The sequence below is a fragment of the Strix uralensis genome, chromosome 8 (genome assembly GCF_047716275.1).
Source record: "Strix uralensis isolate ZFMK-TIS-50842 chromosome 8, bStrUra1, whole genome shotgun sequence".
In the NCBI taxonomy this organism is placed as follows: domain Eukaryota; kingdom Metazoa; phylum Chordata; class Aves; order Strigiformes; family Strigidae; genus Strix; species Strix uralensis.
The window spans coordinates 32021641-32037080 of record NC_133979.1 but is presented as its reverse complement, the minus strand read 5'-3'; the positions used below and the strand labels follow the sequence as shown (position 1 = coordinate 32037080).

At 50.4% G+C, this 15440-nt stretch overlaps 1 protein-coding gene across 1 annotated transcript in view; it reads right to left on the bottom strand.

Annotated features, from left to right (window-relative positions):
• The window catches only part of TNR (tenascin R), an 81558-nt gene that overhangs the window by 9014 nt on the left and 57104 nt on the right, over positions 1–15440 (bottom strand). The window contains exons 7-18 of the mRNA XM_074877024.1: positions 13728–13997; positions 11792–11977; positions 8892–8981; positions 8516–8779; positions 7599–7865; positions 7368–7487; positions 6679–6822; positions 5906–6025; positions 5231–5374; positions 4489–4619; positions 3355–3487; positions 210–361 (exon numbers count right to left, since the gene is read on the bottom strand). Coding sequence (XP_074733125.1) covers positions 210–361; positions 3355–3487; positions 4489–4619; positions 5231–5374; positions 5906–6025; positions 6679–6822; positions 7368–7487; positions 7599–7865; positions 8516–8779; positions 8892–8981; positions 11792–11977; positions 13728–13997 — 2021 coding nt within the window. The remainder of the gene's footprint in view (positions 1–209; positions 362–3354; positions 3488–4488; positions 4620–5230; positions 5375–5905; positions 6026–6678; positions 6823–7367; positions 7488–7598; positions 7866–8515; positions 8780–8891; positions 8982–11791; positions 11978–13727; positions 13998–15440) is intronic.

Here is a 15440-nt window from a genome sequence, read left to right as displayed (position 1 = left end):
CAAACACATCAAATAAATCAAAGGGCATTCCTCCAAGTGTAACTGTTATTACTAGAGCGTGGGCCATTCCCTATGGCGTGGGAAATGAAGCGTGTGATATTAAGCCTGCTGTCGTTCCCGCGCAGCGTGGTGCTTGGCTTTGGTGGTAGGATGAGGCTCAGTTACTTTGCGATAGGGACAACATGTAGGACAACCGCACAGCTACTCACAATCCAGCCGCCTCCGTCGGTGGTCATGTCGCAGTAGACCTGCACCCGCTGGCTGAGGTCCCCGTTGATGGAGATGGTGTAGATGCCACTCAGAGTGTCTCCGTTCATCAGGTGCTGGGCGCAGTCCTGAGGGTTAGCAAAGACACGGCCACCTGCGAAATTTTTTAAAAAAAGCAAAATGTAAGCAGAGCAGCACCCTTTCCACATGCCTTGGGCACCACTGGTTACTATCCAGGGAAGGTCTAACTTGGCTTCTGCATCTCAAGTTATTCTGCAAGGCACTGGGACATTACACCTGTCAACAACATCAGGGAATTTAATGGAAAAAATTGTGTGCATATTTTAATTAATCTCCCATACATCCTATATTGGAAAGCTGCATGGTAACATCACTATGAATGATGAAGGATGTCACTTCTTGGCCCATCTTTCTGCACTGCGTCTGAAACCCTGGGGTTTAAGCTGTCACCAGCATATTTAGACAGCTGTGAAAATACCAAAACCTGTTCTCCTCTCAGAATTGCCAGCTCCAAACAAGTCTTATGACTTTACTGATTCCAGCGGGATTCTCCTGATCCATGCCCTTGGAAATGGTGGTGGACTTACACCAGGCTGATTGTCACTTGCAAACTGAGTAGGAATTGGGCCATGTGAGATGCTAGAGATGGGCAGCATGGGCTGTGTGGCTGTGCTCCAGGTGTCCTCTAATGAAGAAACATCTCATTTGGGGGTCAGAGTCTTAACTATGAGACCCCAGCAGTACTGGCATGAATACTCTGGGTTCAATTTTTTCTCATTCAACGCAAAAGGGGGAAATACATATTTTTCTTTGCTGTTAGTGTGTACAGATGATGGAGTAAATGAGTGCAAAGCTGGCAATGTGGATGTGGCTTTCAAGGATGTCTCCATTACGCATTGAGAAGGTGTGAAGGACATGCTGTGTGCATCTGTCACAACTGCGTGGTACCCTGTAGGACCAGGGTACAGACCCTTGTCTGTTATTTCCCACTTGGGTGTATTCCCCCCACCCTTGCAACCTGAAGACTCAGAGGTTGTTGCTTTGTCCAAATGTTGAAGATCCCCTAATTTTTCCTGTCTCTATGGTCTGTAGTGCAAGGTCTGGTGAGACAGTGTTTGCATTTTATAGTATCCAACAATGAAAACTGCTTCAAAGACAACCACTTCAGACTCCCCTGAGCTCTGTGGAGATTACTTGTTTCTTAATTTATATTCATATCTTTAAGAGCCAAGGAGACCTTGAAAGACATTTCAAACCACTATAAATTATAAATACTGTATCTGTTTCTTCCTTTTGTCCCATCTGTATACAATTCCCCAAGAACCTTATGCAAACATGAAACAAAGAGGCTGAGCTATTAATATGTCAGAGGGAATAGAAGAACCCCAGGATGTGTACTGTGAGCAAAAGGAAGCAAAACAATTTAAATTAAGCCTGTTTTTTTTTTTTTTCTTTTCTTTTTTTGTCTCCTTAAAGACAAGTCCTTGTTCTCTGCAAAGTGCACTGGTACACTACCAGCGTAAATTGAATCCCACCCAGACCCCCATTCTTTGCTGAGGGATGCTGCCCATGGATTGCATTGTCTTGGCGGTCGTTCCTGGGTTCTTTTGTCTCACCGATATATGGGGTAAGTGGGGAGAAACTGGTGTCTTGCTGATGCCTACCTTCTTCTTAAAAGCAAATTAAACCTGTGTTCGGATGCTGCGTCAGCTAGCAATGGTGTCTCTAGCGCTGCTGAGGTCTGACATTTGTATTTAATGGAAATGGTGCTGTCCTTGCCTGATGTGAGTGGGTTTCTGCTGCTTTATCCCAGCTGAGAAGCCAACCCTGTGCAGTTTCATCCCCGACTCCTGAACAGCCTCAAAGATTACACACATTTTTCCATCACCTGCCTGAATTGCGCTGGCTTTATGTGTCTGCGTAAGAAGCGAGAATAACAGGAAAGCCTGATCTGTAGATGCATTAGAGAAGAGTCTTTTCTTTTTTTGGTTGACGTAAATAGTTTCTATTATCTCTTAAAAGCAGGTGAAGGCAACTTTGCATGTAACTGGGATGGGGAAGTGTATCCACAGCAGAATCAAAGAAAACTCTCCTAATTGAACCGGCAACGCAGATGGGAGGAATTTTGGTGGACATCATCTTCAGGCTTCTTAGTGATTTTGAAGCCCAGGAGAAATGTAATTGGATTCAGCCCTGAACAAAATGCACTCTGTTAAGTGCCCTGGCCTAGTAAGGCTTTTCAAAGAGGGTGAGGGATGATATGCTTTGCACAGTTTCTAACGTGAATGGTTGCAAAGGGTGGGGGCAACAGTGACATTTTCACACAAGCATTTTCATTCTTGCAAGTGTAAGCACTCTGTGAGAGTTACGGTGGCTGTGGATGCCCACCCTTTGATTTGGAAAGGAAACCATTCCTGTTGCCTCAGTGGATAATGGTTTCTCTAGAATTAGAGTGGGGAGGAATAATGCAATTAGACAAAATCAGTGGGACCACAGTCCTGCAGGCATGCTGGTTCTGCTGCCTATGACTCCACTGGTGGTGGTGGAGAGATACACCTCCTTGATATTTCCAGGGAGTCCCCATTGCTGGAAACATTCAAGGCCAGGTTGGATGGGGCTCTGAGCAACCTAATCTAGTTGAAGATGTCCCTGCTCATTGCAGGGGGATTGGACTAGGTGATCTTTAAAGGTTCTTTCCAACCCAAACTTTTCTATGATTGGTATTTGTGAGAGAGCAGACCATGTATACAGTGTGGAGACACCAGCTGGGTCTCACCCCCCTCACTCCAAGAGCATACCTGTTGATACGTGTTGTTGACTTCTGTGGGTTTTTTTCCTCTATTTATGCACTTGAGGAGGGGAAAGGGCAAGGCAAAGTGCATGGTAGATGGTTCCTGGTCTGAAGCTCAAATCCCCTTGCTCTGGGCTGGGTCTTGTGTAGATTCTTCAGCCACTAACCTTTTGTAGCAAAACAGCACTGTGGGTCATGGCAATGAATGTACCTCTCTGTGGATCGTGGTGAAATGCTGCATGAGGAGGGAAAGCCCATAAAAGCAGTCCACGTCTACCAGCATGATATGTGGGCTAAGCCTCACCTGGCCGAGCAGATGTGGTGCAAGTCCTCACCTGTGGTGAAGGTGGTGGAGATGAAGCCGCTCCGCATGGCGTTCTGGGCAGCTTGCAGGCGCACTGTGTACTCTGTGGTCTCAGAAAGCCCCTCCAGGCGGATCCATGTGTCCTCAGCATCCACAATCAGCTCCTGTACATGCATCCCAGAAGGAGGTAGACACCAAGAGCAACAGATGAAAAAAGTGATGGGGAGCCTAAAGAGCAATCGAGGAGGGAAGGGAAGCCACGAACTACCACAGCCCTTGGTACCTGACTGAGAAGTGTTGCATGGCTGCTTACACCCCTGGACTAAGTCAGTGTGAGGTCAGTGAATATATTCAACCTTTTGGGATGGTTTGGGTGGGAGAAGGCTAGCTGGTTTGGACACAGGAGATTTAAATGTTTGCAGTCTGTGTGGTCTGTTTACTGACTCTGTTGGGATCTGCATGCCCTCGGTACGGGGCATGACTGATTGCCCAAGCATCGTAAGAAGTAGAGCTGACCAAACTTCGTTATCAGTCAGTTTTGACTCCGTCAATTCCTGGCACGTTAATTTTTCTGGTTGTCAGCCAATGCCATGTAGCATTACATCGAACCCCTTCTGCAAAGCTATTATCCTCTGGCTGCTGTGAGCCAGTCGCACTGGCAAAGGAAATGAGACTATTTGCGGTGACGTGTTTCTGATAGTGTTTGTAGCAGCTCTTCCAGACAGGCAGATATGGACACACTCATTAAATAATCAAATATATTGTATTGCAGGATTAATTAGCTGTCTGTACCTATCTTCCTTTTTGCAAGAAGGGCAAATGGCATTTTTAGCATCTCTGTTCATAGGATAATTTTCTCCTGCCTCAGCTTGCTTGTGTTTCACAAATTGTGAATTTCCCCTGTTCCTCCAAACTTTCCAGGTATGCCCTCTTTGCCCAGACCTGCAGGTGTGCATAAAGGTTTTGCCCTAGGCAATCTTTTCCTGCTTTTTCCAATTGTTTATCTGAAGTATCACTTATGCAGAAAGCAGCATCTGCCCTTCTGGTCTTTCCCTGACCTAGTAAGCATTGTTCTTTTGCTTTGTTGGGTTTCTCCTGCTCCTTTCTCCACGGTCACATTATTCTGTGATTTAATGACCCTCTTTCTTTGTGAGGACTCACTCACCTTCCGGCTGCCGTCGGTGGATCTGTAGGTCATGACGTAGTTCTCAATCTCTCCCACGGGAGGCACCCAGGAGAGCAGGGCGCTCCGTCGAGTGACTTCACTGGCGGTCAGATTTGTTGGAGGATCCAAAACTGCAAGGGATAGGGACAGGGACCCAGGGAAGTGCAAGTTCTCACACACAACCACACCAGCCCTGCTTCCCAACTCAGTTCACTGGGGTTCAGCCTTGCAACCCTGAGCTACAGCCCAAAGTCCATCCTCACCCTCTGTTTCCAGACCTCATCTCCCATTCCCAGCCTTGAACAGTGCTCTGCAAACCCTCTAAAAGTCACCCTCTACCTGGATGCTCTCTGAAGGGTAACAGCTCTGAAATTCAGGTGCTATGGGGCCTGCCAAGCTTCTTGTAAGCAAAATGGATTGTAGTGCTCTTCTGGACTATGGCCTTGGGCAAGAAAACAACCTGGTCAAGGGTCTTCTCGGGAAACCACATCCAGGGGAAATCAAAGAAAGGGGTGGATGGATGTTGAAAGGGTGAAAATGATGGTTAGTGCTTGTTGTGATTAAAATTCTCTTCTTGTGTTGTGTCCAACAGTGGTATTTGGGTGTTCTTTTGGCACAAGGTTACTTCTATCCCCATGTGTATGTGACAGGAGCTTTGACTGAGCCTTGCTGTCTGCTTTTCCTGGGGTGGATGTATGGCTAAGGGTGCATAACAGGCAGTGGGGTAGGTGATTGTACGTACGAGTTGTGAAGTTGGTGCTGATGGTCTGGCTGGTGAGAGGCCCATTGGTGGCGTACATAGAGACTGTGTAGGTGGTACTGGGCAGGAGGTTGGTCAGCTGGTACTCCTGATTGACTCCATCCACGAGAATTGTTTCTCCTGCAACTATAAGAAAAAAGAGCTGAGTTAGGGTAGATGTTCAAGGTGGTTCTCCAAATGTGTCTATGGGTATGACCTCATGAACAAAAGCACTTATACTGCTGAAACACCATGAGCTGCTGTGCAGCAGCTGAGTTGCAGTGATGGTGTTTTGTCAGAAGGATGGTCTTATTTTTCCCACAGTCCTTATATTTGCCTGATACTTTCTTTCCCTTCAGTAGTGGGTTTCATTGTGTTTGCCACACACCAAGTTTCTGTGGATGGGTACTTGCTTTCCCCTAGGCTGCTGCTGGTGGGCCAGTTAGCAAAGTGGGAGGATCCCAGTCCCTTCCTGTGTGGACTGCCATACTTCAAGGCTTGGTGGGGGCCAGTGGAAAGCACGTGCCATTGGACCTGCACTGGAGGAGCTGACATCTGGGGACAGGGTACAGCCCTGCCCTCCCGAATCAAGGGCTCCTTCTCTACTCCCTCTGTGGAGGGCACCCACCGAGCCCTGGGCTTTGGGATGGGGGAGAGGCAAACAAAATCCCAGCGTACCTGCGCGGCGGGTGAGGATGAGGACGTAGCTCTCCACCTCCGACAGTGGCGGGTTCCACTGCAGCAGCGCCTCGGTGGGGGTGATGTTGGTGGCCGTGACCCCCAAGGGGGCATCCATGGCTGCATGGGGGACAGATTCAGAAAGTCAGAGGCATTAAGAGACTGGGCTATGAACTGGGAGGGCTTTTTGTGGCCCATTGCTCATGGTTCTGCCTTGCTGCCCAGGCATATGTGCCTGCAGAGAAGTTATTGCTGCCCTAGCGGGAGAGCAGAGATGTCATAAGTTGTGCTACTCTGTTACTGGGACTGCTCCTCCATGGTTTTCCTGATGCACAGCCTGGGATGTTAGGGGTTTTTTTTAGGTTTTGAAGAATCTGGAGATAGAAGAGGATTTTATTCTTGCAGCAGATGCTGTTTGTGTCAGGGCTTCCCCAGGGATTATTTCTGGAAGTCTGTACTCCCTTTAGGAAAGGTTGTCATGGTTGCCCAACATCATATCTCTGGCTTCCCCATGCCCGCTACACAGATTTATCACTCCCCCCCCCATGACTACCCATACATATTCTGGAAAAGCTTTCCCTAGGCATACTTCAAAAGTCCACATTGGGCCCTTGTGAGCCTCAATTATTATCTCGAGCTTGCATCAGGCTGGCATGAGGTCCAGCTTGCTCTCAGCTGTCTGATTGCTATTGTGAACAGGGGCTTCCAGCCCTGCCTGGGGCTGGATCTGGCACTGTTTGATTGCTACCTGACCACCAGAAGCCCATTCCCACCTGTGTGCACGATGATGGAGGCCACCTCACTCTCCTCCCGGCCCCGCATGCTCTTCACCCCGATCTCGTACTTGGTGGCAGGCTGCAGGTGGTGGAGGGCGTACTCAGTGACATCACTGGCGATGGCGGTGCTGTCTGTCCTCCCTGCAGGGACGGAGCCAAGAGCTTTGGCATCACGTCTGCCCCTGTCCCTGGAGTACAGGAGGTACTTGGGAGGGGAGGGCAATGCCACAAGCCCTCTTCAGGGCTGATACTGGAGGTAACTGGGTCTAGTGCCTGCAAGTGCGCACCTGCATACCCATCACTCTGCTGGCTCAACCTTTTCGGCATCATAGGCAAAACTAGGGCCAAGTCAGATGAGCCAGGGGAAGTAGATGAAGGAGGTGGGATTTCAGGATCAGGCCCTGAATTAACCATCCCTGGGGAGGGCACACTACAGGGGTCACTCCCTGTGCCCCCCTCTGTGCCAAGCTGGCCCTTGGCTGCAGTGGTCCCTTCCCATCCTCATCCCAGACCCTGTCCTCCATCCCCACAGTCTCTTGGTCCATCCCAGCTATTGGTGGCTTTTCCCAGGACAATGGGCTGCTGCCTGGGGTGAGGATGGCCTGGGTCTTGCTTGTGCCAGTGGGTGGATGGAGGGTTGGCAGCTGCAAGCTCAGGGCATGAGCAAGAGTGGTCTGACCCGTTACCTTCAGCGGCACGGTAGGATATTCTATAGTGGTCGAAGGCAGCAATGGGAGGGCTCCAGTAGACTATCATGGACTCCTGGGTGACGTTGCCCACCCTGAGGTCCTTTGGTGCATCAATCCCTGGTGAGATGGAACAGAAAGCAAAACTGTGGGAGGCAGGTCCTCTCCCCATCCTCCTGCCCACGCTCCTGGTGGGGTCCCATGCCCAGCTGGGGTGGGGTCCTGTGGTACCTGTTGTGATGGAGCCCACGACAGGCTCGGAGCTGATGGCACCATGCATGGCCACCAGTGACACCAGGTACTCGGTGGATGGCTGCAAGCCCGTCAGGCTGGCATGCCTGCGGGTGCCATCAAGTGTGACCTGTTGTGCCTTCTCCTCATCCTGGGGGCTGTAGGTGAGGATGAGGCGGTCTGCTGGTGGGGATGGGTCACTCCACGTGACATTCACACTGGAGGACGTCAGTTGGGAGAAGTGGAGCTGTGTAATGGGCCGAACCCCTGTGAAATGGAGAGGAGAAATGCAACCCCAAGGGTCTGCAGATCCCGGCCTCCACATTGTTCCCAGCACTTGTACAGGAAATAGCCAAGAGAGGTGGCAAAGTTGGAGCTCTGGGCCCTCCATTGATCTGAAACTTTGCTGGGATTGAGGCAGAACCAGGAGGGGTAAAAATGGTGTTTGCTCTGCCTGCAAACACCCTCCATCCCAGACCCATATGGTGGGTGATGGGGCTGTACCACTACAGATAGTATGTGTGCTCTGGGCTTCTTGACTGCAGGCTTTTCAACCAGAGGTGCTTGTGAGGTCCCTCAAGGCTTTGTTTCTCCTTCTTTATGGACATACAGGCCACCCTGTCCACAGAGGACAGAATGGGCTGTCCATTCCCCCAAACATGCCTTGTTCTTATGAGAGCCTCCAGCCAAGCAAGTGTGCTCAGTGCTGCTGGCGAAGGGGACAGTGACCCCACACTGATAGGGCAATCCTCCTTCTGAGGTCAACGGACCTGCTCCTACATGGATGCATTGCCTCCAGCTGTCATCCCCATCACCACCTGAAGAGTTTCGGCACTGAGGAAGTGGTGGCTGGCGGTCGTGCCAAGGTGGGGTGGTGGTCTGTGCCCTTGGCCCCATCCCAACTTGTCTTTCTCTACCTGTGAAGGCATCCACAGTGGCCTCCAGACTCTGCTGGCGTCCCCTCTCGGCAATGATGGAGATGGTGTACTCTGTCCCAGGCTCCAGCTCCGAAAGGGTGAGCTGCGACTTGTCCCGGGGCACCGTCACTTCAGAGGCCATCCCTGAGGCGGGGGTGAAGGTGACACGGTAGTGGTCGATGGGACCCGTGGCTTTGGTCCAGGCCAGTGAGATGGACGTCTCTGTGGAGGCTGTCACCAGGAGGTCCCGTGGGCTGTCAAGCTCTGTGGGAGAGGGTTGGTGCAGACCTTTGTCCCCAGGCACGAACTGTCCCATGGCGACATCTGAGCCACAGGAACCAGCTGTGCTTGGAGCACTCAGAGGGGCCAAACTCACCGGTTCTGGCATTCATGGTCGCCGGCACACTCTGCTGGCTGTCCATCACGGCTGAAATCCCAATGCCGTACTCTGTCCCCGGCACCAGATCTGCCAGGGGGTGCAAAGAACACGATCAGGCATGAGGGCAACACCTGGGTGAGTGGCCACAGGATGCAAACCCCCACCTCCCATGGCTGACGACAGGGTGGGACCCTTCTGAGCATCCCTGGCATGAGCGGCCCTCCCACAGGTCAGCAGTTCCTCTGTGTGTTGCAGAAGAGCTGAGCCTTTTTAAAAAGCCCCATGGATGCCTTTGGACAGGGAATTTGGATTATTCTAGCTCAGAAATAAGTAATTTTTAAAAGTCGTTGCTGAGGTCTGCTGTAATTGCTGGCATCAAGACAGGAATTGTGTGTGTGTGTGAGCTGAGATGGGAACGATAAAGTAGCTATATTTGTTTCCAAAGTGATTCGACATCAAATATTGTCAGAGGGTTGTCTCAAAGAGAAATAAATTATGCAGAGTAAATTAAATGCACATTAATTAGGAAAGGCACAGTCTTTCTGGGAGCCGAATCAAGCGCTGCTCCTTGGTGTGGACGTATGCCTCTCTCAAGGGACATGGGTATCGAGTTCATCCAGCTCCTTTCCTGTGCACCTCTTGCTGATTGATGTTTTATCTCCGTGGGACATCCCCTGCCTCTGCCTGTCACTTCTGCTTGGATGCTGGTGGCTTTATTCCCCTCCTCCCTGCACTTCATAATCTTTCCCATGGGGCTCGAGAAAGCCATAAACCCTCTAGCCCAGCCTCACCCTCCCTTGTCCAGGGGCAGCATCCCCTGAAGCCACCAAAACCTTCCCTGAGAGGCCAGGAAGGAGGGAAACCCCCATCCCCTGCTCCTCTCCAGTCTTGGTGCCAGGGTGGGGAGGGGCCCTCTTTGCCCCTGCCCAGTAAGTGTCAGAAGTATCCTGGAAAGGAGGAGAAGAGCCTGGGAGAAAGGGGAAGGAAAAGGAAGAAATGAGTAGGAACATTTAAAATTATGCCTTTTCTCTCCCAGCTCTTTTGGGTAGAGCAAAATTATGGATATTTCTGTGCAAATCCTGATTTTGGAGAGAGACATATGGGACAGGGCAAGGCTTGCTGTATTTTTAAGCTTAAATCTTTGATAAACTCTGCTCAGTGCCATTATTCACTGCTTTTCCTGCAGGCAGATGAAGGCAGCCGAAGGAATTGCTGGTTGCTTTCATGCTATGGATCCCACCAGGTCCTGGGTGGCTGGAAACCCACCCCAATGGGCTTTGCACCACATGCAACAGGACTTTGGAGGACAGGACTACCACATGCGTAACGGAGCTGTGGGAGAGGCTCATGTGCCATCTACACTATAGCTATCCTGGATTTTTTTTTGCCAGCAGAATGGTTTTTAGGTTATTTTCTGCTATGATTAGATTTTTTTTAAAAAATTGTTTGTTTATTGCATAGTACCCTGGGAACTAGAAGCAACGCACTTGGGTGATGATGGAGGCACTATATAAAAATTGCTTACCACTATCGACTTAAACCTCTGCATCTCTGGAACTTGCTCTGGGGGGTGTTTCTTGTATCCCTGCCTGAGTCTGACAGAGACTTGGCAGCTTTTTTTATTTTTATTGAGAAAAACAAGAGCCTTCAGGCTGCCATGTCCTCTGAGGCAAGCTCAGGCTCTGCCATGGGTGTTATTGCAGTTTGGATCACTGGGGTAGTATTGCACCTCTGTTCCAGGGAGGGGGATTTGGCCCGTTTTCAGTGCTCTTTCTCACCTAGTAAATGTCCTAGAGGAAAGCTAGCAGGTGACCAGCACTTAGTCTCCGATCTCATCCCACTTCTCCATGCACGTCCTCATCATGAATGCAGCAGAAAATATCCCTAACATTTTTCTTTATTCTGCATACCACATTTTTCAAGCTAACTGCTCTAATTGCTTTCCTGCCCTCCAGCCTTTCTCGTGACTTGGTGCCGCTGTGCCTGTAACTTCACATTCCACTTTCTCACTGAACTCACTCCTACAGTTCCATATGGCAGAGATCCCTGAGCCCTCTTTGGGCTGCGGAGGTCCCAGGAGGGCAAAGAGAGTCAATGTGGAAGAACCTGGTGTCCTGCCATACTGAAGAGCTTCAAGCTCAATGAGTGATCTTTTCTGTATGTGTGTAAGTCTTTTCTTTGCTCAAACAAAAATGCCACTGGAGCTGCAAATCTGGCAGGCAAGCAGTTGTTGTTGAAAAAAAGGAAACCAGATCTCACACGGTGTTTCACCGTGTTGCTGCAAAAGGTGTTTGGGACTTCCCTGGCAGCGGGAAGTGGGTGGTGTTTGCAGTGCCTGGTGGCACCCCTGTGCTGACCTAAATAATGTACTGCTTGGAGGACACGCTCAAAATTAACATCCCTGGATTTGAGTCTGTGTTGTGCCCAGTTTGTTAAAAAAGCAATGAACTCGGGCAGCCTGGCTCCCCATCACTGCCCACGGGGTATCAGCACCTGTAGCGCTTTCCCAGGAAGGAAAAAAAGGAAGGGTGAAATAATATTTTCATCTAGATCAGCCTAAAAAGTCTTCCTCTCCCCATTTCTCACTTTGCTCCTTGCCAGCTCTATTTGGCAGCTGGACAGACCCTTGCTGGAGGTGCATCACTGAGAGGTGCATCACTTGGAGGTGCGTTGCTCAACTCATGGATAAGCAGCACCCAAACCCAGACCCACAGAGGGGAAAATGAGCTTCATCCCGAGGAAAATCTTCTCTTTGGTAACTAGTAAACTCCAAAACAGCCTCAAATATGTGCCAGCATAAGGGGTAACAGATAATTTGTGCCAATTTGGACTGTCCATTGCCCTACCTGCTTGAGAGGAGGAGGAGGGGGAAGAAGGGTGTGTGGGTGCACACATACCTGCGAGGGTGGCCCGGGTGGTGGGACCAGTGTCGCGCGGCACCAGGACTTCGTGGTAGTGCTCCCCAGCCAGGGTGCTGTAGACCACCCTGTAGCTGTGCGCCTCAGCCTCGCTGTTGTCCCAGGCGAGCTCGAGGCTGGCGGGTGTCCGTGAGCCCACCCGCAGGTTCTTGGGGGCATCGATCTCTGCGCAACACAAGGGAGAGAGGCACAGTCTCACTGTCGGGCACCGGGAACACACCCTGTAGCCTTGGCACAGCTAAACAGCAGCTGAGGGGTACCGGGTGTGATGTCCCTCCTTGCTGGGGCATGTCCCTCCAGAAAGGGCTGGGGCATCTGCTCTTACCTCCTGCTCAGCAGAGACTGGTAGATGCCACCCATGAGACTGACGCAAGTGCTGGGGCATTCACAGCATCCCTCAGTCACTTTGGGAGCTAATTGCATGTTATTTGAAAAAGAAAAGCATTTCCCCCCTATATTAGAGTAAGGGAAACTGAGCTGGCGTGCCTAAGAGAAAAAGGGCTCTGTAGCAGTCACGCATTAGCCTGAACTGCTCTTAGAAGAACCCTGAGCATCTTTACAGGCTCATTCATGCTCAGACATTGCCCAAAGGGTTTGTTTATTAGTGCTGCTGAGGCTGTGCACCAAATCTGCTCTGGTTTGCACAATAAACCTCTCCAGTGAGCGACGGGTTGGTGCTGGGCAGGGAGTGGGCGCCAGCAGACGTGGGGTAATTACTGCTCCTTGATGGATCTGCGTTTAGGTGGGGATTTTTTATGTTGCCTTTTAGAAATAAAGCAAGGAAGGCTAACGCAGCAAATCAGTCAGGGTGAACATCTCATCCGAAATATTTATCTATAGAGATATATACACACACAATTCACACACCGCAGTTATTATAGCAGGAGCCTAGTATCCGCCAGTAACGTACATGACAAGTAATTTATATACCATAAACCAGCACTGAAATACGTGCTCTACCTCCTCCTTTATGGCACGGTAAATTAAACCTGTTAGCTATATGCAGGCTTAACATTAATTAAAGTTTTACTGACCAGTTAGGGTTTTCAGAGAAGATATAAAATAAGATAACCATGTTTCTGACTGGACTGCTTTCAACCACTTTGACTGCTGATTCCTCAGGCAAGGCATCCTGACGCTGAATGGGAGCAAGCATCGCCTTGAATTCAGACCTGTGCTTGCTGTTTTTGTGCTTTTGAGAATTGCATGTTGATCTACGGGTGCTATTAAGGGCATAAACTGCTGGGTTTTAAAGTTTTAGCTGTGTCTGAATGGGCACCGCTGCTGGTGGGGGCATGTGTCCCAGGCAGCAGCAGATTCAACCTTGATGCTGCAGCGGGACGTGGCCAAGGTGGGGTTTGCTCAGGGGTTGTCATCTAAATGCAGGTTTTTGAGTCACCTGCCTGGTCACTGGCATCTGGGATCACCTGGGCTGCCCTGGGGACCATGTGAGCATCCCTGTGGGGCACAGGGCATGAAGAAGACCTCTTGCACTGGAGGTTTGGGGACTAAAGAGAAATGTAGGCACTAGTGGAGACGTTCAGAGGGTGGTTTTAGGGTGTGTGTTTTAGGGTGACCTGAATCATTTGCTCTGCCTTGCTCTGCATCAGGATTGTGATGGGATGTGGGGCACCTGCATTCAGGCATCTCCATTCAGACCTGCATCTTAACCATCATGTTTTCATTGTGCTGATTCCTCCCAGTACACCAGATTAAACCCCAGCTCACTCATGCCAGGGGAAAACCAGGTACCACTAAATCTCAGATACAAAAACCCCTTGATGTGGCTCCAGATTTGCAAAACCCCATGCTCGTTGCAGGAGAGCCCATCTGCAGATTGCAGCAAGCCATCTGCCCATACTTGCTGGAGGCTTAAAAATTCATGCCGGTTCTCCCAGCAAAGCCATCTAGCTACCTGTGGTGAACTGGGCGAGGGCTGGCCGGCTCTCGTTGGCACCCCGGAGGGCACTGACGGAGAGGTGGTAGCAGGCGCCGGGGCGCAGGGCCTGCAGGGAGTACTGGCTGAGGGGGGGCTGCAGGCGGAAGGTGGTCCTCCCGCCCTCCCCATCCGCCAGCCCGTACTTCAGCAGGATGGCATCCACTTTGGCGCGTGGCGGCGTCCACTCCACGAAGGCCACTGTGTCGGAGACATCCCGCACCAGGATCTGCGTCGGGCCATCGATGACTGTGGAGGAGGGGGGGAAACAGGCACCTGTTATTTTGGGAGAGTTAAATGGGGAAAGGTGGCAGCTTTGGGGACACCAAACTTCAGGGATGCTTCAACACCACCTCCAGAGTGGCCTGAATTAGCAGTTGAGGACACGGCAGAGAGGTGGCATAGACAAAAGACATGACCCCCCTGCCCCAAGGTACTCAGAGTGTTTGGTCCTGGTGGGTTCCCAGTCCCTTGTCCCAATCTCCTGACTCTTTCCTGAACCCTCTCCCCTTCACCAATGTCTATCCCAAGCTGTGGACACCAGAGTGGGACCCAGTAGCTCTCCCATCGATGCCCATTACAGCTATAATACAACTCATGCCCTTTTCTCAAGCTGGTTATGGGCAACAATTCCTCCCTGGCTTTTTCAGGTGGCATCTCCCAGGATAAAACCTCCTGTGTCTAAATGTGGTCCACTTTCTTTGCTCCTAGATAACTACTCGTACTTCACGATGCTTTGAAAAACATATAGTTTTCCTTTGTGACCAGCTCTTTGAGCCATTCAATCTGCTTTTATCGATGATCTCCTTCCATTCAATTTACTCTTTTCCAGGCCTTTCCATCACTGGCAAAATTTATCAGCAATGATATTATGTCATTTGAAAGGCGTTGACAATGTGTTAAATAACGTGGGGCCAAGGACTGATCCAAGCATTGAGAACTGAGGAACGTCTCTAGAAATGTTCCTGCTTTGGTGCCAGCTCCTCGTTTGTTGTTAAGCTGCGGGATCAGCTCGTAAAGCTGTTGATGTCTTATCAGCGGGGAGAGAGGAGAAAATGCAACTCCTCTGGCGAGTCTTCATAACTAGCTGGGTGTGGGACTACAGTGGGTGTCCACCAAACCCTCTCAGATAAAGGCGTCTTAGCTAAATTCATACCAGAGTTCTACTGGGAGACCATTTGGGACATTTCTGCTTTATTTTGCAGAGAATTGGACCCTTCCCTCCTCCACATCTCCCAACACCTGACCTCTGGAAATCATGGGCTCAAGCCTGGGTGATAGATGCTTTGAGTTCAGCAGGACCTAACCAGTGCATGGATGGATGGACGGGCCAAGCCTGGCCATCAGTCCTGTGCCATGGCAGCATTGATGCATGGAGCCTGCTGGGCAGCCCGTTTTATCACCCACATGATCACAAGGTGGGTGAAAAAACCCACGCTGGTTCTGTAATTCAGCCTATACTGCACGCAAGTACATGTAATATACTGTATGTATTAGAAAATGACACTGAATAATAAGGATGTGCTGAATGCTGCACCCCAGGGTAGGAAGTTCTGTAGGACACATTGTGGGCAGGGACCAGGGAGAGTTAGAAAAAGGCATGTGGGGGAATTGGGAGCAGTGGGGTGAGGAGAAGGGAGGACAGCTGGGAAGCATGGTGTGCAGGTAGGAGCTGGGTGTTCAGCTTGGCCA